The sequence below is a fragment of the Rhineura floridana genome, chromosome 7, assembly GCF_030035675.1.
Source record: "Rhineura floridana isolate rRhiFlo1 chromosome 7, rRhiFlo1.hap2, whole genome shotgun sequence".
Classification (NCBI taxonomy): domain Eukaryota; kingdom Metazoa; phylum Chordata; class Lepidosauria; order Squamata; family Rhineuridae; genus Rhineura; species Rhineura floridana.
In genome coordinates, this window is record NC_084486.1 from 97,499,917 (window position 1) to 97,522,300 (window position 22,384).

Here is a 22,384-nt window from a genome sequence, read left to right on the forward strand (position 1 = left end):
CTGAGAACAGCAAGTCCTGTCGGCAGTGGCTGGAAGTCAGAGATGGGACCAAGCAGCTAGTTGTACACTGGGTGGAGGACCTGCCAGCGCCTCAGACCATGCTTGAGCTGCTAGCCTGCAACTGCACAAAGAAGTGTGAGCTACCAAAAGGTGTCTGCATAAATAATGGGCTCATGTGCATTGATATGTGCAAACTCCCCAATCGTAGTAACCAGGACTTGAGTACAGAGGATGGCGAACATCTGTTTGAGGAGGAGACGAATGCTGACTAATCTGAAAATGAACAAGTTAGACCGTATATACCCAGGAAAAAAAGTTGCTATAGCTGACAGTGCCATGCACAATAAGAAAGCAATAGGTAGGACTCTAAGGCATGCTGTAGGGGACATTCCCCTTGTGGTGTGGAAGTGCCATTTGGGGTGGCCCAATTCTTATTTTGGGGTACACAGCCACAGTTCCCTTATTCATAAGTGCAGATTGTGGCCATTGCTCATTGATGTGCTTTGCACAAAAACAGCACCTTTTGCCCTAGGGAATGATGATGCACCTTAAAGAGGAGAGTTTCCCGGTGATGGAGATGTGTAATATTGGGTGTTATGACTGTGGTGTAGGGTCAAATAACCTATCTACGTTGTTCACACAGTAATCTGTTGGAAAAGTAACTGGGTACCAAATTCAACATCATAAAAAACACATAAGACAGTGGTACCTGCAAAGGTCACCACCTATTTTCCAACTACTGAGATACAGATCTTGCAAAAAAAAAATCACATTCAACCTTATTCAATACACTTGGTATCAGTTGTGGCCCTGGTTTGTGTACTACATGAAAAAAGTTAGAAAAACATGTTAGCTGTGAAATTGCAGAAGCCAGAGTATGTTGAACAGAGCTGGTAGTGGTCAAAGCACTCCCCCCCCTGCTGTCCTGATACAGGTATCAGTAAATATTTGCAGAATTCAGGTTGAAAAGTTTAAATCCCCCACCCCAACATAGCTTGATTTGTTACAGCCAAGTATACACTGCCCTGTAGGTACTCAGTCTGATTAATCTAAGAGCAGGGATAGGGAACTTGTGGCCTTCCAAATGTTGTTGACTAACTCCCATCTACAATGATCACGGATTATGGGAGCAACGTCTGGAGGGTCACAGGTTTCCCACCCCTGTTCTAAAGGTAACTCTCCTTTCAGATGAGAGGTGGTTGTTATGATGATGATGTTGTTTAGGGCTGCTGACTGATTGTATCTTTGTTAGGCAACTAGCCCATTATAATCAGTTGGTGTCTCAGCAATAAAAGCTAATTTTTAGATGTTTTTTCTCATTGGTAGCAGAGCTGTGGATTTAAATGATGTGCTCATCAGAACTCAGAGTTGGTCATATACATGCTGTATGTGTTGGTGTTCAAAGAGCAGCTTACAGTTTGGAAGTGGTGAGGTCAGTGCAAGGGAATTTGTTGAAGGTGAGGCACCTCAGTGTAACTGGCCTCTTTGTGGGGATCTGACGTAGGCTAATGGATCCTACTGCCTTGAAGGTAGGGAAAGGTGAGAAATTTTATTCAATTCGCATTTGGAGCTAAATCTATCATATTTGTCCTTTCCGAGACCATATGAGAACCAAAACACAGCCATCTTTCAAAATTCGCCCTTATTCGAATTTTGCAATGCAATTCACCAACCAAACCATGTTTACAAAAATGCACATCTTAGGGGAAAATGGGCATAAAAAGAAATACAACATAACATACAAAAATGCTTTATATGACAAGCAATTGCTTGCAAAAATGTGTACATTAGTCAAAAGTGCCTACAGAAATTTGTTTATTAGGAGAAATTCACACTAAAATGCTGGAGAGTTTTCATGAGAATTTTTTTTTGTAAAAAAAGCAAATTGCTGCAGAAATGTGGAGAACTGAATTTAAGATTGGAAAAATGAGGAACAGAGAGAACTGAAACTGATGGAACTTTCACTCCCTACTTGAAGGGGTGCCTTTTTTGCTGCCACAATTTTTGCCTTGCAAGGACACCTTAAGTCTCCAGTGCTCTCTTATCCAAAGACAACTCAACCCAGTAGCGCTGCCCTTAATACCTCTCACTGCTTAGAGACATTAGGAGCATACAACAATATATAGCATCTGTGCTAAATCTAGCTAGCTATGCATGGCTTCTCTCATTTGAAACCCAAAGGACTGTCTTCCCAAGTGCCCATTTCCTGGATGATTTAAATGGCTCTAGATACAGGAACATAGGAAGCTTCCTTATACCAAGTCAGACTGTTGGTCTATCTAGCTCTTTATTGTCTGCACTGACTGACAGTGACTCTCCAGGATTTCAGATTCTCTGCCAACCCCACTTGGAGATGCTGGGGATTTAATCTGGGACCTTCTGCGTGCAAAGCAGGTGCTCTGTCGCTAAGCTATGGCTCTTCCCATCCAGATACACTGACAGATACCTATTTAGCTCAAGCTACCTTGGAAATAGTTATTGCTACATTTTTATGCTGATTTTCATATTGTCATCTGCTTGTAATATTCTTACTGCCAGGCATCAATATTGCTGTGGCTTCTGCAGAGCGAGGATACATAGTCAACATTAAATTCCATGCCAAGATCTATTCCACTAAAAGGTTGCTGTACAAAAGGCACAGCAGTGTTCCATATTTAATGCTCTTATGAATATGTCCATTTGGGTGTGCAACTTAAAGGGGAAACCTGAGTTCTGGGAAATAGTCTGTGTAACTTCTCCTTTGCCCTTCCTCACCAATTACAGGCATACCCCGCTTTAACGTATGCAATGGGACCGGAGAGTATACTTTAAGCGAAAATAACCTTTAAGTGAAGCAATTGTCTTCACTTGTACTGCACGCAATCACCACTAGATGGAAGCGGCGTCATGCCAATAAAGTATACGTTATTGCGAAGCGCGAACGTTAAGCGGGGTATGGGGACAAATGGAGCATGTACGTTATAGCGAGGCAATGTTAAGCGGGGTATGCCTGTATTACATATCTGTAAATCATGTTAGCGCTGAAGTGACACCTGTGATCTTTCATAGCTATGTGTATTCTTTAGATTTGTTACTTGACCAAGGGTTGGACTAATTAATTGGACTGAAAAGACATTGGGCTCCTACTGTGAGCAAGGGCGGGATATTATTATTATTATTATTATTATTATTATTAAACACAGAGAAAAAGAGCAGCTTTCTGTCTGCTACAACCATTTTCAACATATTGGACCAACCCACAAGGGTGATTGAAAAACAGTTAGCTATAAATTTATCTTTTCACAGTAGAAATATGTAATGGATACAAGTAATAAATACAGCAATATCTGAAAATATTTTGTATTTTGATAAATAGATGTTTCTTGTGAGCCCCTTCGGGCACAGCTCACTGTGGAAAAGTGTCGTATAAATAAACTATATAAATCTGATTGTAAACATTTACATATGGCACAGGCTGCAAAATGAGGACTAGTAACTTGGTTTGTATATGTGAGGTTGTTTGGATGTCAAACAAGGAACATCTTTAAAAATCTACATTTGTATTCTGTCTTAACTTAAAGGCTCAGAAAAGGTAATAATACATTTAAAAACAAGAACGTAGATAAGCATCCAAAGCAAACCATCAAATCTTAAACTTTTATATTCAACTTTGGCCACCAAAGAAGTATAACGGTTCCAAAAGATGCTGAAAGATTGGAATTTGGCATGTTTTTAAGAGAAAGAACGGCTGGAGCTGAGGGAGCAGCCCACAAGACCTTTGTTTTTAGTATTCATTTATTTATTACATGTATATCCTAGCTTTCTTCAATCACAAAATTCAGGCAAGTGTGAATTTTGAAGAATGGCCATGTTTTGGGTTTCATTTTTTTTTAAAGTCCAAATTCAATAAATTTAGAATTAACGTGAAACTGAATTGAATTTCTCCCCCACCCCCTAACTCTGACCATTGGTCATACCACATAGAGCCTGCTGGAACTGGAGCCCAACATCTGGAGGGCATCACACTGGCTATCCCTGATCTACCTGAACTGATGGGTGCGGCACAGGCTGTGGGAGCTTGTGAGGTACCAGGACAGCAAAAGTAGGGCTTCTGACTCTGCTACAAAGTAGGATGTGGAGTCTTTGGCCCTCCAGATGTTGCTGAACTACATCTCCCAGAGTTCTGGTCCAACAACGTCTGGAGGGCCAAAGTTTCCCCAGCCCTGTGATAAGAGTCAAGCCTGCACATCAGCCTGTTTCTCCTACACTGAGCTGCCACCCAGGGCTGGTGCCAGGCATGCTGAGGCCCTTTGGCCCCAGCCTGCCCCATCACCTGCATGCACTCACACAAGCAGCCAGGCATGACTGGGCCTGCTGCTCCTGCCTGTTCCACCTACCTCTGTCCTGTGTCTTGATGCTGCGCTTGCTGTGATCAACCAAGATGGTGGCGGAGGCTTCTCTAAGGGACTGATACCCCCCCACCATTTTGGTTTATGGCATGTATGCGCGGCATGCTATGCACACGCACATGCCTGCCATCAACCAAGATGGCAGTAGGTGCATCAGCCCCTTAAAGAAGCCTCTGCTGCAATCTTGGTTGATGGCAGCCCTGCGTGCGCAGCAGCAGAACACAGGCAAGAGAAGTAGGTGGAGCAAGCGAACGGGTGCGTGGCCTGGAAGCTCTCTTCCTGCAATCTGCGGCAGGGACGTGCTACTCCTCCACCCTAACGAGGGGCCCTTCAGGGGCCCCTGTGGGCCGCGGGGCCCTCAGCCAGGGCCCAACCTGGCCGCCCTTTGGTGCTGGCCCTGCTGCCACCACCAATCAATTAACAATCCCTCTTTCCAGGGAATTCTGAGAATTGCAGCTCTGTGAGAGGAACAGGGGTCTCCTAACAACCCTCAGCATCCTTCACAAACTATAATTTCTAGGATTCTTTGAGGGAAGCCATGCCTGTTTAAAGTGGTATCATAGTGCTTTAAATGAATAGTGCAGATGTGGCCAGTGTTGAAATAAGATCAAACTGCCAACTTGGTCATCCTCTGTACATGAAATAGAGGAGGTAAAAAGTTTTGGGCTGGCACTGCTGTTGAATAATGGAAGACACATTCAATCCAAATTACAGTTTCCCGCCTTCCTCCTCTATTTCTGCATTATTTGTCCCAGAAACCTGTCATCATCTGCAAAGCAACAGATTTTTTTTGTAGAGGGGGGGAGGGAGGGAGGAGGAAGGCAGGCAGGCAGGCAGGGAGGACGTTTGGCAGCTCCATGAAGCTCTACATATCTTGAGCATCTCCGGGGAGCAAGCATTAGGCAATGCCTTGTAGAATTCAGCAGCCAATTAGGATCCCGCACCAGGCCCATATCCTCTGCTGAAGTGGCTAGAGCTGCTCTATAAATATCCATTGTTTGGTTTCGATTGGTTCTTTTGTTCATCTTTTTTCTTTCACAATATAGGCATACTCTTATGAATAGTGCAGATGTGACCAGTGTTGTAATAAGATCATATAGTTTACAAAGCGTTTGTGCATGCACATAAACCACACAGTATGCAATAGGAGGCTTTTTTTTAAAGGAATAATAACTATGTTAGCTATTAAAAGGGATGCCTGTGAGGTTCTACTGTCATGGACAGAGGGTGTCATCTTTGGTTGTTTTCTGTAGTGATGACCCAGGTGGACTGGATATCTTACAGCTATGAGCACTAAACATCTAGCATAGCTTTCTCCTGATGCCTGGACTACAGCTATCAGTCCCAACCAGCACTGGTGGGATGTTGATAAGAGTTGTAGTGCAAAACATCTGGAGGGCACCAGGTTGGGGAAGGCTGATCTCACACAATGAAAAAAAAATCCAGATCAAATTGGTTTTAGTGGTGCTGTAAATTGATGAAAGGTCCCTTAGCCACAATTACTGATGCATTCCATGCAAATGCAAGAAACTAGCAGTGCCTCTCCCCACATGGCCTCGAGAGACTTGCCTTTTCTTCCTTGAAAGCATGCTGCTCCTCGCTCACGTCTGCAGTCCTTTCATCCGTCTTTCCTGCTGGTCTCCTGAGTACTGGGAGAGCAGTAGCAGGAAGGTTAGTCAGGAAAAATTGCTCTTGGACTTAGGTTTATACATTTCCAAACATCCTTAGAAGCACTTGGGCAGCTGTTGCCAGAGGTTGGCAAATGAAATATTGAATGCAAAGCAGGGACTCTTCTCTTTGCTGCTGCCTTTTGGAGATCTGGGATGGGGAGGGGCAAAGTGGATACACTGGTGCCCAGTCCAGATACATTAGAATCTTGGATTTCTCCATTTGATTTTTATGGACAGATCTCACTTTCCTCCTTGGGGACATTTTTAAATAGCCTCTCAACATGAAGCTGGAAATGGCCTATCCAGACAATAAGATGGTTCTCTCTACCCTTTTTATATTTATGTGTTTTTTCCTCCCTCCTCCTCTTTCAGCCACTGCATTCCATCCCCCTACCTTCTTCCCCCCCCCAACCTGTGTTCGGCATTCGGTGCCCCCTGAGTACACTCAACCCTCATCAGGCTGTTTGGGGGAGAAGTTGTGCTTCCTCTTAAGGATTTTTCTTAAATATTTTCTTTTGTTAATATTACCTTGTGTGTGGATGCTGATGTTTTGGCTACAGAAGTGTGGGCACTTTCTCCTGAAGATCAGAAATGGAATATAAGACTATGGCATTTTTAATCAGCTTGTTGATATTATGTGCCAGGGGGTGCCGTTGCACCTTCAAATGACTTCAGTGGTGCCCAGAGCAGGTAGCCCAGAATCAGAACTTCCTTTTTAAAAAAATAATAAAAGTCTCTAGTCCTCCTAGAAATAAAACTATAGGTAAAAATGTGCAGATACTCTTCAAAGCATTTATGTGAAATGAGCCAGCGTGCCTGCTCCTTCCTGTCAGTGTTATTAGCCAATGAGTAAAGTCAGAGCTCTGATTGATAAATGAATTGTTAGGACACCAGACAATAGGAATCCCTGGGATTCTAAAAAGCTGCTGTTTTGCCTTCCCTTTTAGTGCTCTTCTCCTGCTTCTGTCTTTTCCCCCCTTTGTTGTTGTTGTGTGCCTTGAAGTTGATGATGACTTATGGTGACCCTATCAATCAGCAACCTCCAATAGCATCTGTCGTGAACCACCCTGTTCAAATCTTGTAAGTTCAGTTCTGTGGCTTCCTTTACGGAATCACTCCATCTCTTGTTTGGCCTTCCTCTTTTTCTGCTCCCTTCTGTTTTCCCAGCATTATTGTCTTTACCAGTGAATCATGTCTTTTCATAATGTCTCCAAAATATGATAACCTCAGTTCATCATTTTAGCTTCTAGTGATAGTTCTGGTTTAATTTGTTCTAACACCTAATTATTTGTCTTTTTCGCAGTCCATGGTATGCGCAAGCTCTCCTCCATCACCACATTTCAAATGAGTTGATTTTTCTCTTATCCACTTTTTTCACTGTCCAACTTTCACATCCATACATAGAGATCGAGAATACTGTGGTCTGAATGATCCTGACTTTAGTGTTCAGTGATACATCTTTACATTTGAGGACCTTTTCTAGTTCTCTCATAGCTACCCTCCCCAGTCCTAGCCTTCTTCTGATTTCTTGACTGTTGTCTCCATTTTGGTTAATGACTGTGCCGAGGTATTGATAATCCTTGACAAGTTCAGTGTCCTCACTGTCAACTTTAAACTTACTAAATCTTCCTTCGTCTTCTTGATATTCAGCTATAGTCCTGTTTTTGTGCTTTCCTCTTTAACTTTCATCAGCATTCATTTCAAATCATTACTGGTTTCTGCTAGTAGTATGGTATCATCTGCATATCTTAAATTATTTATATTTCTCCCTCCTCCTTCATCTTGGTCCAATCCCTCTTTCCATATGATATGTTTTGCATATAGACAGGGCCAGCTCCAGGCATGCGGGGGCTCTTGGGCATCAGCTTGCCCTGGCCCCCGGGTGGGTGGGTGTGCATGTGCGCTCGTACATGCGTGCGCACTGCCCCCGTGTGCCCCCCCACGGCCCCCCTACCTGTCTAGTCTTTACCATTGCCCTTAATGAAGATGGCGGCCGTGGTTTCCCTAAGGGGAATGAAGCCTCCGCCACCATCTTTGTTGATGGCACATGTGTGTGCTATGCATGCACATCTCTGCCATCAACTAAGATGGCGGCAGCGGCTTCAGTACCTTAGAGAAGCTGCGGCCGCCATCTTCATTAAGGGCAATGCTAAAAAGCCGGCTGACAGATAAGTGGGGGGCATGGGGGGACGTGGATCACGGAAGGGGAGCGGAGGGCCCCTCAGGGGCCCCTTAGGGGCTCCTGTAGCTCCGGGGACCTCAGGCCAGTGCCCAACCTGGCCACCCTTTAGTACCAGCCCTGCATATAGATTAAACAAATAGGGTGATAAAATACACCCCTGTCTCACACCCTTACTTATTGGGAACCAATCGGTTTCTCCTATTCTGTCCTCTTGTGCAGAGTATAGGTTGCGCATCAGGACAATTAGATGCTGTGGCACCCCCATTTCTTTTAAAGCATTCCATAGTTTTTCATGCTCTACATAATCAAAGATTTTGCTGTAATCTAAAAAGCACAGGGTGATTTTCTTCTGAAATTCCTTGGTCCGTTCCATTATCCAACATACGTTTGCAGTATGATCTCTGGTGTCTCTTCTGTTTCTAAATCCAGCTTGGATGTCTGGCCTTTCTCGCTCCATATATGGTAAGAGCTTTTGTTGTAGCATCTTGAGCATTACTTTATTGCATGGGATATTAAGGCAATAGTTCAATAATTACTGCATTGCCTGGGATTTCCTTTCTTTGGAATTGGGATGTATATTGAACACTTCCAGTCTGTGGGCCACTGTTTAGTTTTCCATATTTATTGACAAAGTTTTGTCAGAATTTGGACAGATTCAGTCTCAGTAGCTTGTAGCAACTCTATTGTTAAGCAGTCTGTTCCTGGTGATTTGTTTCTTCCAAGTACTTTAAGAGCAGCTTTAACCTCACATTCTAAAATTTCTGGTTCTTCATCATACGGTTCCTCCATGAATGAATCTGTCATCCTTGCATCACTTTAATAGAGTTCTTCAGTGTATTGCTTCCATCTTCCTTTTATTTCATCTCGGTCAGTCAGTGTGTTCCCCTGTTGATTATTCAACATCCCTACTCTTGGTTTAAATTTCCCTTTAATTTCTCTAATCTTTTGGAACAGGGCTCTTGTTCTACCCTTTTTGTTGTCCTCTTCTATTTCTATACAGTAACTATTGTAATAGTTCTCTTTGTCCCTATGTACTAGTCGCTGTATTATTGCATTTACGGTTCTAACTGTGTTTCTATCTCCTTTTGGTTTTGCTTTCCTTCTCTCTTTAACCATTTTAAGAGTTTCGTGAGTCATCCATTGAGGTCTTTCTCTCTTTTTAACTAGAGGTATTGTCTTTTTGCATTCTTCCCTGATAATGTCTCTGACTTCACTCCATAGTTCTTCTGGTTCTTTGTCAACTAATTTTAAAGCCTCAAATCTGTTCCTTATTTGATCTTTATATTCTTCTGGGATGTTATTTAAATTGTATTTTGGCATTTTGATTACTTTGTTCTTCTTTAGCTTTACTCTGATTTTCAATATGACTAGTTCATGATCTGTACCACAGTCTCTTCCTGGTCTTGTTTTCGCAGAAAGTATGGAACTTCTCCATCTTCTGCTACCAATTATATAATCTATTATTGTTGTTGTTGTTGTTGTTATTTATTACCCTCCCTTCACCCAAAGTTCCCAGAGCGGGTTACAACAATTTTAACAAACATAATTAAAAACAGTTAAAAACAACCTAAATATCTGGTGGGCCTCCCAAGCAGCAGAACAACTTCTCATTCAGTGCAATACGGAAGGGACTCTGGTGGGAAAACACACAAGGCGTTGAACACACGGGCTTCCCTCTTCGCACATTACTCCCCTCCAACACAGATGTTAACTGCACAAGTCAGCAGTAAGCGGATGCAATGGCATGTCTGATTCCTATATAGACCATTTGGTGATCTCCACATGTACAGTCATCTGTTCAGTTGCTCAAAAAATGTGTTTGCGAGAAACTAATTATTGGCTTCACAGAATTTGATAAGTCTGTCTCCTGCTTCGTTTCTATCTCCTAAGCCCCATTTCCCCACAATTCCTAGTTCTCTGTTCCCTACTTTTGCATTCCAGTCCCCCATGATTATCAGCACATCTTGTTTTGGTGTGTGATCAATTTCTTCCTGTACTTCTGCATAAAATGTCTCCAATTCCTCTTCTTCTGCATTTGCCATTGGAGTGTAGACTTGGATGATGGTTATGTTAATAGGTTTCCAAGTGATATAACTCGCTCAGACCTTGCATTATAGCTCTTAATTTCTCCCCCTAGTCCTTGGAATTTCCATAATTTACCCTTCCTTTCCCCCTAAAGCATCTTTCTAGTACTGGCTTTGCCTGAGATCAGGTAGTGCCTAGAAGTTATTTTCTGCAAATACTACTACATAATGTGTGGGTGAATATTAAAGAATCCCCTTCCCCACAGAAGACAAATGTGACAACTTTGCAAAGAGACTTAGTCATGTTTCCTGCTTTGCAGGAGCTAAAGACCAGGGACTCATTAAGAAAACACTGTGTAGTTAAACTTACAGCACAGTGGTATACATGTCTACTGAGAAGTAATGCTCCTTGTGTTTCATGTTTCATGTTTACTTCCAGGTAAATGAGTACATGATGGCCACCTAGGCTTTGAGTTAGGGTTGGCATTGGGGAAAAACAGTTCTTGTGCCTTTAATAGCTGTACAGTAGGCAGAAATTCAACAGGTCAAGCTTTTTCTCATATAGAAATACAGTTATAGGAACAGCATCGTCATGACTGCTCTCTAATTTTGTGTAATGCCATTCCTCCATGGCAAACATTTTGTGACTGGTGCCCCAGAACGCTCAAAATCTGAAATGTGCCCACCAGTCCAAAAAGGTTGGTGACCCCTGTTATGTACTGAGGGCATCTGTTGATGATACTGTATCTTGGAGCAGTGTCAGGAAGGGAAAGAGATTTAGGCATCCTGTTTTTGCACTTCTCTATCTTCCAAAGTGAGATACATTTTTGGTATCTTTGCCATGGTGAAATGCACAAGTTACTAGCCACAATGGCTATGTTTCACCTCCACTGTCAAAAGCAGTATGCCTCTGGACACCAGTTGCTGGGAATCATTCATTCATTGGCGATCACTCGTGGCCGAGTAAGATTGTCTTCCAAGGTAAGGTCTTTAACAGCGGGTTATGGAGGCCAATTCTGGATCCACACAGCCTCCCACAGTGAGGACATAGGTTTCCAGATAGAAGAAAGCCACTGTTATCCAAAATTGTTGCTGTCATGTTGTCATGAAGGAGTTGCAAAATATTCACAAATTTATCAGGGGATCCAGTTTTCAGAAGGATGGTCCAGAGAGTGGTTCAATTCACAGTTTCAAAGGCCTTAGTCAGATCAATAAACGCCATATATAACACCGGTTAGGACCACAATACCTGATGGAACACCTCTCCCGACATGAACCCACCCGTACACTATGCTCAATATCCAAGGCCCTCCTCCGGGTGCCTACTCTGAGGGAAACTCGGAGGATGGCAACAAGGGAGAGGGCCTTCTCAGTGGTGGCCCCCAAATTATGGAATAATCTTCCTGACGAGGTGCTCCTGGCACCAACACTGTTATCTTTTTGGCACCAGGTCAAGACTTTCCTCTTCTCCCAGGCATTTTAGCATGTGTTTTTAAATTGCTTTTTAAAAAATGTGTTTTTAAATTTGTATATTTGTTTTTAATGTTTTTAATTGTTGAAAAACACCCAGAGAGCTTCGGCTATGAGGCGGTATACAAATGCAATAAACAAATAAAGTCATAAATAAATAAATAAAGGTCAATTCTGCTCCCAACATTTTTCTTGAAGCTGTTGTGCAGTGAAGATCATGTCCACTGTCCCCCTGGAAGGGCAGAAACCATTTTGAGATTCGGGGAGGACATCCTCTGAGATTGGTAGGAGGCGATTTGTGAGGATCCTTGCAAGGATTTTATCTCCGGTAGCAAGAAGAGATATACCTCAATAGTTCCCACAATCTGTTCTATCACCCTTCTTAAAAAGGGTGATAATTATGGCGTCCCTAAAGTCTTCTGGGATCTCTTTCCTCATCCAGATTTTTTCGATGATCTTATAAAGTTGTTGTGTAAGTTCAGGCCCATCTTCTTTAATGACTTCAGCAGGAATCCCATCAGGTCCACTGGCTTTGTTGTTCTTCGTTTGATTGATGGCTTTACTGACATCATCCAAATTAGGGGACACTGCAAATTTGTCTCTAGTTTGTTGTTGTGGAATTTGCGAGAAGACCTCACCAGCCACAATAGAGTTACGATTAAGGAGGGAATCACAAGTGGGGAGAGTGCTGTTGCACATGTCCTGCTCATAGGCTTCCCTGGGGGCATCTGTTTAGTCACTTCGGGAATAGGACTTGATGTTCTTTAGCTGCAAATGTGGGAACAGGTTATGTATGTCTTTGCAGGAGAGCTGGGAGCTCTTCTTCAATGCACAGAAGAAGCACAAAACCTGGAACTGTGCACCGCTTGTGCTTCTTGTTTCCATCTGACAATGTTCACATCTGAATCCAGTTGCAGGGCCAAACCAGCTGAGATGCAGGAGACTTATGATTGGATGGCCTGACATTTTCATTGTTACTTAAAAGCAACCACTGCAGAGATTTGAATTTGGTTGGAGCAGTGGCAGGGGGAGTGTTAATGCTTTCCCCAATTTAAATCCTGCTCCCTAAGTCTCGTACTGGAAAACAGAGAGGCTTGGCCCTCACCTTGTCCCATCATCCACTGTGTCTATATCAGCTGGTGCTGTGCAATCCTATGTGAATTCTCGAAACCTTGCTAGTATGTAGCTTTATGCTGATACCCCCTAGCTACTTGCAAAGGCACAAGTGTGAACTGGGATTTGCCGTTCCATTTCTGTCAGATGGTTACTGACACCATCCACTAAAGAGTTATAATGGGCTGCTTCATAGAGATATAGTATTGACAACTGTGTTGCCAGAAATGAGAGATCCCTTCAGGATTATCTCTTGCTGTTCATTTGCTACTTTCAGAGGAAGCCCATGACAGGCAGAAAATCCAAATGGTGCTGCCCATGGTGTAAAATATAATAGAAAATGAAACTGTTCACAGTTTGCTGCCCTTTATTGATACCTTTATTGACTCTGCTATACCTTGCTTGGTGCTAAACATGACCCTTTTTAGTGCTAAACACGGAACTGGGCTCCCCATAGCTTCTATTAGTTTCCAGAAGAAGGTAATAGGCTCAGTGATAGGTAGTGATGACTGCTGGAGATCACACTATCTGTCCTTGTCTGCATTTCAGTAAAGATAGTTCATTGGGGAGCACACCCATCTACTCCTGTAATTCCTGTAAGAATTTTGGTTTGGTCTATAATTTTTAAGTGAATCAGCCTAATTTGCACCTCCCAGTCTCATACAGGGATTAGAATGTAATTATCCTTTGGATTTTGCACTTCTTTGAAAGTTGCAATAAAGTTCTCAGCTCAAAGAATACTCCAAAGTGCATTAAAATACCTATTTTAGGATAAATATGGTTAGAAATGCATACAATGGATTCTGACTTAATTTTTCTTTGTTTTGTACACTTAGTTTTATTTGTAAGATACAGCAGCATTTTGCTTTCATCTTGTTTTCTTCTTGTCTTGTAGTTTTCCAGTGTCTTGGAATGCTTAAGCCTAGGTGCTAAACTGACCAGCTTTGAGCCACAACCACACAGAGTAGCTTTGAGGCAGCCCCCACTTTCTTCTGCTGGGATTCTGAGGGGTTTGTGTGTGAGAGAAGATTCCATTAAGGACCCTCACTTTCCTTCTGGTGTGAACTGAGCACCAGGGTGCTCATTAAACCTAAAGACAGATCCCTTCAGAAGGCATACCATGGACGGAATTAGCATACTTAATTAAGACTCCTGATGAATGCCATTGTAAAGTTTCTTAATTAACAAATGTGTCCTCTGGGGAGAGGGGAAAGGTCTTAAACCAGTGCTTGCTTTAAATGTTTTCCTTTTTAATGTGCATTTTGTAATCAGGAAACCTGTTGTTTTTATTGTTGTGTATAGAGAGATGTTTTTTCTGTGGAGATAGCTAGATGTGGAAATGTGCGTCAAGAGAAGAGGAGATCCCATGGGTGTCTTTGAGGCATCTGTTGTTCTTGAGAGTTCTCATTGTTTTGGCTTCTCACCTTAATTGCCTAGCTTCAATCCATCCTCTTCTGAAAATACAAAAATACCATATGTTTCGTAAGAAATAAAAAAAAACCCTCACCCAGCCCCTGAAGCTGTGCATGTGATGTCCCAGTAGTCTTGGTACATCAAGATTGCATGCACGCTTGCCATATAGGTCAGTGCTGGGCACACTTCAAGCTTCTGAGATTTGTTTTGTTTTTTTATTCAAGCCCTGAGGTGAAAATGACAGAATTAAAGAATGCTGAGCCCAGGAGCTGAGTAGTGGAATGGAGCTTATAGTTTTTCTACACACAAATTCACTCCTGCCTAACCCCAGCTTTCTTTGATTCAGCAGTGTAATTTCAGGGGGAGGGAATCATTTTTGTTATTGCCATTGTTAAACAATTGGGAGTCAGAAATCCTTGCTGCTCTCCTTCAGATCTCCCAGAAATCCACCAGTAGATCCCATTCTACCTTCCAGGGCTGTGGAGTCGGAGTCAGAGTCATGGAGTCGGAGTCGGAAGCAATTTTGGGTGGAGTTGGAGTCTGAGTCGGTAGAAATGTACCGATACCGACTCTGGCTTCAAAATAAATTTTGATTGACAAATTTTTTAAAATATAAATTCAAAATGTCAAAGAAGCTTCCCATGAAGTCAGCTGTAGTTGAGCATTTCACTATAACTCAAGATGTATGACACAGGACCCAGATGAAGACAAATGCTGTGATGCCAAGATCAGCGCATATTCAGGCAGCGATAAAAATGCTCCTATGAGAGCTTCCAATTTAAAAAGACATTTACAGCCCTTTCCAGGGCGGTGGAGTTGGAAGCAATTTTGGGTGGAGTTGGAGTCGGACAGTAGAAAAATAGAGGAGTCAGAGTCAGAGTCAAAGGTTTGGCGTACCAACTCCACAGCCCTGCTACTTTCTGCCCAACCTGTATGTAGGTGGACAGTAATGTCAACCTTGGCAGCAAAATTACCTCTATTTTGGATGGTTGGACTGTAGTTGAGCACATCCTCTCCTCCACCCCAAAGCTATCATGGCCCAGCCACATGTTTGGCAGGCAGCAATGAATATGCAATAGCCTGTTACTTCATGGAATGATGACCTATTGATCAGGACCAGTTTCTTTTTTAACCTCCCATTCCTCCTGTGACAGAGATTCTGAAGCTGTAATCCGCAAGCTCCATTCAGGTGGTTCAGGGAAACATTGAGCAGTCAAGGATATCTGTACTTGGCCCTGTCTTGGTTTATATTTTTTCTGATAATGGTGATTGAGGTCTGTCACAATCCCGCCATTCACCAGGGATTATCCCTCCTGACACGCTACGCTTGGTTCAGGAAATCCCCATCAAGCGGCTCGCTTGCCTCAGCCTGGGTCAGATATGCTCTCTGCACCACAAGCTTCAGCCCTTCCACCTTTTGTCCCATCCAAAAGGTGACCACTGGTGTCCCGTTAGCACAATAGGATGTAGGTACAGGAACTGAACAGGACCCCCATATGGTAGCACAAGTGACCAGGCAGACACACAGGATTTAAATGAACCACATAACTTTATTAAAATACAAGATGTTAAATAATAGTATATTGATGTATTGTCCCTACCATCCCTACCTGTCCTACCCCCCTCTAACTAATATGTAATCCACCCTTTTCCACCCAGCTCACTCCCACAACGCAACCTCCTTCCGCTCCAAATCCCAACAACCAAAACTCCTACCTGTCCAAACCAATTGTCTTTTATTCAAACCTCTTTTAGAACTCTCATTCACACACCCCCTCCCACCTGGCAGTCTTACATCACTCATACTCCCAGGCATTCCATTAACTCCTTCAAACCCATAACACATTTAATGAGAGATCCCAACAAGTGGTTTCGTTATACGGTCATTTTGACTAGGGCCAGATTTATTGAACGGCTAACAAGGCCATCACCTAAGGCTTTGATTTTCATAACGTAGGACTGGTGTTGATGAGGGTGCCAACACTGAAGAAAAAGTGTTTATTAGATGGTCCACTGAGACCACAGTTTTTGAGTGCTCTGCTGAGGTGTGTCTGTAAGTTTGAAAACAGCTGTCCTAAGGGGCAGGGCTACTTTTATCAGGTTTGTGTATGCTGGAAGACAAAATCTAACCTGCATAATGGTAACTCCAAATTCTATGCAATAGGTATAAATTATGCAGATTAAGCATATGCAAATATGTGTGGTTTGCATGGTTCTGCTAATAACGAAGAAAGGCAAAGAGGTATACACGCTTTCACATGACTATCGTGGCAGCTTGAAAGGCTGGAAATCTGGCTGAAAAAATTGCTTAGGCCAGCCATTGAGTTCATGAATAAGTTAGGTTTGGAATCCAGACTTTCCCAGGCCATCGCTCTATTATTAGGCCACAGTATCGTTTCCTCCTTGCATTGCTGAAGGAACTGGAACACATGGGAGAAATCCAATGACTTGCTTAAATTTGCATAACAAAGATGTGAGCCCATGCAGCCAGAATCCAAACTTTCCCTCTCTTACCCCTAGGGCCCTCTATCAGAAAATGTGATAAAGATACAATACAACTGTGGCTACATTCAGCTGTAACACCAGACTGTGTATGTGATTCTGATTTGCAAGCAAACTTTAGCATGAGCTAACCATAGTGATATGTTTATATGTAACAGCAAACCATAGTTTGCCAAGAAACCAAAAGTCCCCAAGGGCATCACAGCACATTAGGGAATAAGAGGGAAGGAAGAAGAGAGTGCACCAACCAGCCTGCGGTCTGCCACTGTGTATTATGTAACTATGTTCACATGATATCAAACATGGTTTTGCTTTTACACCTAAATGCAGCCTATGTCTAATTTGGATTGTTCTAAAAACCAATTATATGTCTGGAATGATTGCCTTGTGACTTGCTTATTCACTTAAATCCATTTGGTTGAAGCTTCACTGACTTAAGAAAAAAATCAGTACAGCCAGTGTCAGCAATACTGTTAATTCTTCTATTTATGAATGTTACTGCACTTGGGTTGCAGCTTCCTACATTATCAGAATAATAAATAAGTTACCTCCCACGTTAACAAAATGGAGAAATGCTCAATCATTTCTGAAGATTCAACGCAAAGATGTTCGATCTTTCCATTACACCTTATAAGACACTTAAAATCAGAGCTTATGAGTTAACTAAGCATTTTTATTAACTCCTTCTTGAATTCAGAGTTCTTATCTGTCTCTGCTCTAAAGTAACAACAATAAAACTATCATAAGGAATCATTCCATAAACCAAAGTTAGTTATAAGATGTAAGTGAGAAACAAGGAAGAAACTAAAGCGTAGTACAGTTGTTGTTGTTGTTGGTCATTGTTATGATATTGTCATAAGTGATATTGTTATAAAGTGCCAATAATATTTATGCAAAGCCCTATGTAAAATATACCCAATGTAGTTCCATCTCTGAAACTAACAAAACAGGTCTGTACTTAGCTAGTGGCTAGATGAGAGACTGTGGAATGCTGCGCTGAACTCCTTGGAGACAAGATAGGGTACTGATATTTTTTTAGAAACCATCAGTATTGGAGTCAGTCTGGTTATGTGGCATCAGGGAGTTCCTCCTTTTTACTTTATAATCTAACATTCCCTTTCTCATGTTACAATAACACGTTGGTTCCAACTTCCTACAATTCTGATGTTTTCCACTGTACTGTGTCCTCTAATCTTATTCTCTGCCTTGCCTGGGCCTTCATTGTGCAATAATGTAATTATTTTAGCTTTACTCCAGTTCCCAGGCCTTTTTCAGAAGGGAAATCTTTCCAGTCTCTTTAAGAATAAATGGCCTGGGAGGCATTCACTGTCTGGTAGCTTGGGAGTTTAAGAGTTGCTAGGTACTTAAGGATGCTTCACCCATTATGAAAATGATTATGTGTCTGTATATTGTGTGTACCTATAAAAACATAAGAAGAGCCCTGCTAGATCAGGTCAGGGGCCCATCTAGTCCAGCACTCTGTTTTCACAGTGGCCAACCAAATGCCCATGAGAAGCCCATAAGCAGAACCTGAGTCCAACAGTGCTTTCCCCAGTGACAATTCCCATCAGCTGGTATTGAGAGGCATCAGAGGAGGTTGAACCATAGAATAAGAGCCATGCTTTTCTCTGCCACAAAGAGTCCTAATGCAGTTGCAGTTCTCTGCAGCACAATGCATTGCACACAGTGTAAAACATATGTGCTGACACACACAGTGGACACCTGTTATCTCCATGCTGTTTGAACAGCTGTTGAAAATGTCATATGTTAATTTGAAGGGAACCCATGAGTTGTCCTGTGTGAGTTTCACATCTTGATTCTTAGGCAAACTACACTGTTTTTAAAGCATACCTCAAAGTGTGGCCATTTATATTTGGGTGCTTAAGTACTACCTGCTTCCAGCTGGGTTGCTATATGACATCCCTGAAACATCCTACAGTATGTATGGGGATGGGTTTGAGTATGCCTAAGTCAGTGGAACTGAAACTCCCTACACTCAGGAAATCCTTTCCACATTGATCCATTTGACTGATCTGTCTGACAGTGGAACTGTTATGCCTTGGAAGTAGGGATGGAGAAGAAATTCAATTCAGTTCACATTTAAACCGAATCTGTCAAATTTGCATTTTCCAAAACATGAGCACTGAACCATAGCCATCCTTCAAAATTTACACATTTGAATTTTGCTATGTAGTCTCCAACCAGTGTTTCAAAAACTGCATATATTGGGGAAAATGCATAAAACAAATATATTGGTAAAATAACTAATTATGAGAAATTACTTGTGTGCATTAGTCAGTACCACGTACGAAAACTTATTATGAGAAATTCACACTAAAATGCTGAAGAATTTCAATGAAGATTTTTTAAAAACTTGCAAATTTCCACAGAAATGTAGGGAACTGAATTTAAGACTGGAAATATGAGAAATGGAGAGAACTGAAATTGGCAGATCTTTCCATCCCTAATTGCAAGTGCTTCTAAGGTCTATTCTGATGTAGTGTCCTCCAGATGTTATGGGCTATGCCCACTTTGGCCCTGAGTGCCACAAAAAAAATCTGCCCCATGGCTGGGTGAAGAGTTTGACATTATTGGTGGTCTCAGCATTCATGATTTTAATTTAATCTGATGTTTTTGTGTGTGTTCTTTTTCCCTTTCCAGTTGGGAAGACATCGTTGATCACAAGGTTCATGTATGACAGTTTTGACAACACATACCAAGTGAGTTTTGTTAGCCATGCAGCCAACTTCATGATGGGTGCTAGAATAAAGTTAAAAATGTTTAAAATTATATTTGGTAGCAGTGTCACATAATTCAAGTTGCAAAAAGCACACAAAACGCTCACATTTTCTTCCTTTGACAAATGAGCAGAGCCACAGACCTGAACTTACAAGATCTGAACAGGGTGGTTCATGACAGATGCTGTTGGAGGCCACTGATTCATAGGGTTGCCATAAGTCATAATCGACTTGAAGGCACATAACAACAACAAATCAGAGTTGAAATTTGAACATAGTTCTGCTTGACTACCTGCTCCTATCAGTACAGATGTAGCCTCACCATTTTTGTGCTTTCTTTTCCCAGTTTAACCTTGTCACAACCCCAGAGATGTGCATGACCCACCTATGGCTTCAGTTGGATTGGCTCTGAAATAAGCCAAGCCATTTCTCTCAGAAATCGGGAAATGGTTCCACTCATTTCTGACCTAATCTGAATTCGGCCTAGCCTCTCTGCTTCCTTTTAAAACCCACTTATTTGGCTGGCAGTGGCAGCATACGCCAACAGTAGCAAGAAATGGTATGGCAAGAGAAGGATGGAGATCTCTGCATCCCTTCTCTCTCTGGTGCCTATTGCACCATGCCAGAAGACAGAAAGGCCTGGTAGCCTCTGGGGAATGTATTTGCTCAGGTGCGGGACCTGCTGCCACAGTTCCAGTCTCTCATCAGCCACTGAGTCTACACATTTGCAGAAGGTTTTCATTGGTCTATGTGCAGACCAGCATTGCATATGCTCAAATGAAAACAATGCTGTGCTCTTAGAAATAGCATGTTCCCTAGTGCAGAGAAGAGGCCATTCTTTCAGGATGAATCTCCAAATGGCATTATCATCAATGGCAATGATACCAACATCTATCTTGAAGACTGCATCTGTTCACAGGAACATATGCACCAAACTAATGATCTCTTCTCAAGAATGGTGCAACCCCTATTGTGAGTTAGTGTTTGTGGATCCATCAGGCTCTTGTACTTTTCTTAATGTGAAATTAAAATGGTGGTGCCATCTAATGTTGTTTGGAATGCCAGGCCAGGAAAAAAAAATTAAAATGGCCCAGGGCAAGAAGAAGCATAGACCCTGCCAGGATGTGGTGGACCTGATAGCTACCCAAGGAGGCTAGGTGCTGATGCCAGCCCAAATACAGTGCAGACTGTCAGACCCCCACCTGCAGTCTGGTCTCGTAATGGATCTCTCACGCTTGCCCCAGCACAGATCTCTCACAATCCCGCTACTAGGTGCCACCAGCTGACATTCTGTAACACAATACTGCCCTGAGACTGTACTTTAGTCCCCTCCACAGATTGCTATGTAGTGTCTGGGTGTGCTTACAGGCCACAACCCCCCTGTATCTTTCTGCCTTTAAAGATTACAGCCCTGGGTTGCTTTTGGATACCTGCTGCTGTTACACTACCCCTTCACTGCTGCCACCATTGATACTGTTCCCAGCTTTGGTATTTGTCCTGCCCACCCTTCTGGTCTGTAATATCCCAGCCAAGGATCAAGCATGATGTTAAACTAAAACTATCGATTTAATAACACAAGGAAAAAACAAGATTACTTTAAGTTCAGTCAACACGCGTGTGGTTACATAAAATAGTTTTCTCTTTATATCTCTTAGTCCTAAAACCTGCCTCACTACCTGACTAAACACAAATCCACCCCTCCAAAAACCAGAAGCAACAACTAACCAACCTCCAAGTGTCATTCTCTCATTTATACCTTCAACCACCCAGATGCTCAGTCAATCACAACTCAGCATTCTTCAACATTCCAACCCATGTACTCCCCCCCTCACTCACTCTACTTACCACATTTACCGTACAAAACTGACACCATAATTACTGTACAACATTTACAGGGGCATCACACAGATGTTAGTCCAGAGGTAGGAAACCTGATTTAGATGGATAGTCACATTCTCAATCTAGGCAGCCTTCCAGGGGCGACATAGCAGAGTTGGGCAGAGCCAAAGGCAAAAGTGGGCAAAGCACTCACACATCCCTCTCTATCCTCCACTGAAGCAACCAAGAGTTCAAGAAGACATTCCAGCCAGGCAAAAACACGTAAGGAGGGTAAGAAGTAGGCTGGTGGGGAGTGGCCGAGGAGGGGTTGGTCTGGAGAGAGTCCGAAGCAGTGGTGCTGGGTGGCTCCATATCAGTGGGGCAGAGAGAGCCACTCCACGTTTTAGTACAAACTTTCAAAGTTCAGAGTGAAACCCAGAGTGGATTCCACTGCCCCAGTGTCATGGAGCCATCAACCACCACTGGTCCCAAGGTTCATATAGAGAGACCTGGAAAGCTGCATTTGGCCCCCAGGCCTGAGTTTCCCCACCCCTGCTTGAATCTATTAGCATTTCCTTTCCCCGGGGAGCAATGGGAGTAGACGATGTCTTACTTATTTATTAGATTTATATCCTGCCCTTCCTCCCAGTAGGAGCCCAGGGTGGCAAACAAAAGCACTAAAAACACTCTAAAACATAATAAAAACAGACTTTAAAATATATTAAAACAAAACATCTTTAAAAACATCTTTTTTTAAAAAAACAAGCTTTAAAAATGTATTAAAAAGCAATTCCAACACAGATGCAGATTGGGATAAGGTCTCTACTTAAAAGACTTGCTGAAAGAGGAAGGTCTTCAGTAGGGGCCAAAAAGATAACAGAGATGATGCCGGTCTAATATTTAAGGGGAGAGGATTCCAAAGAGTAGGTGGCACTGCACTAAAGGTCTGCTTCCTATGTTGTGCAGAATGAACTTCCTGATAAGATGGTATCTGTAGGAGGCTCTCACGTGCAGAGTGCAGTGATCGACTAGGTATATAAAGGGTAAGACAATATTTCAGGTATCC

The 22,384-nt window shown here is 42.5% G+C and overlaps 1 protein-coding gene across 1 annotated transcript in view; it reads left to right on the top strand.

Annotated features, from left to right (window-relative positions):
* RAB6B (RAB6B, member RAS oncogene family) overlaps positions 1–22,384 on the top strand; it is an 88,054-nt gene that overhangs the window by 30,486 nt on the left and 35,184 nt on the right. Inside the window, exon 2 of the mRNA XM_061636604.1 lies at positions 19,424–19,482. Within this exon, the coding sequence (XP_061492588.1) occupies positions 19,424–19,482 (59 nt within the window). The remainder of the gene's footprint in view (positions 1–19,423; positions 19,483–22,384) is intronic.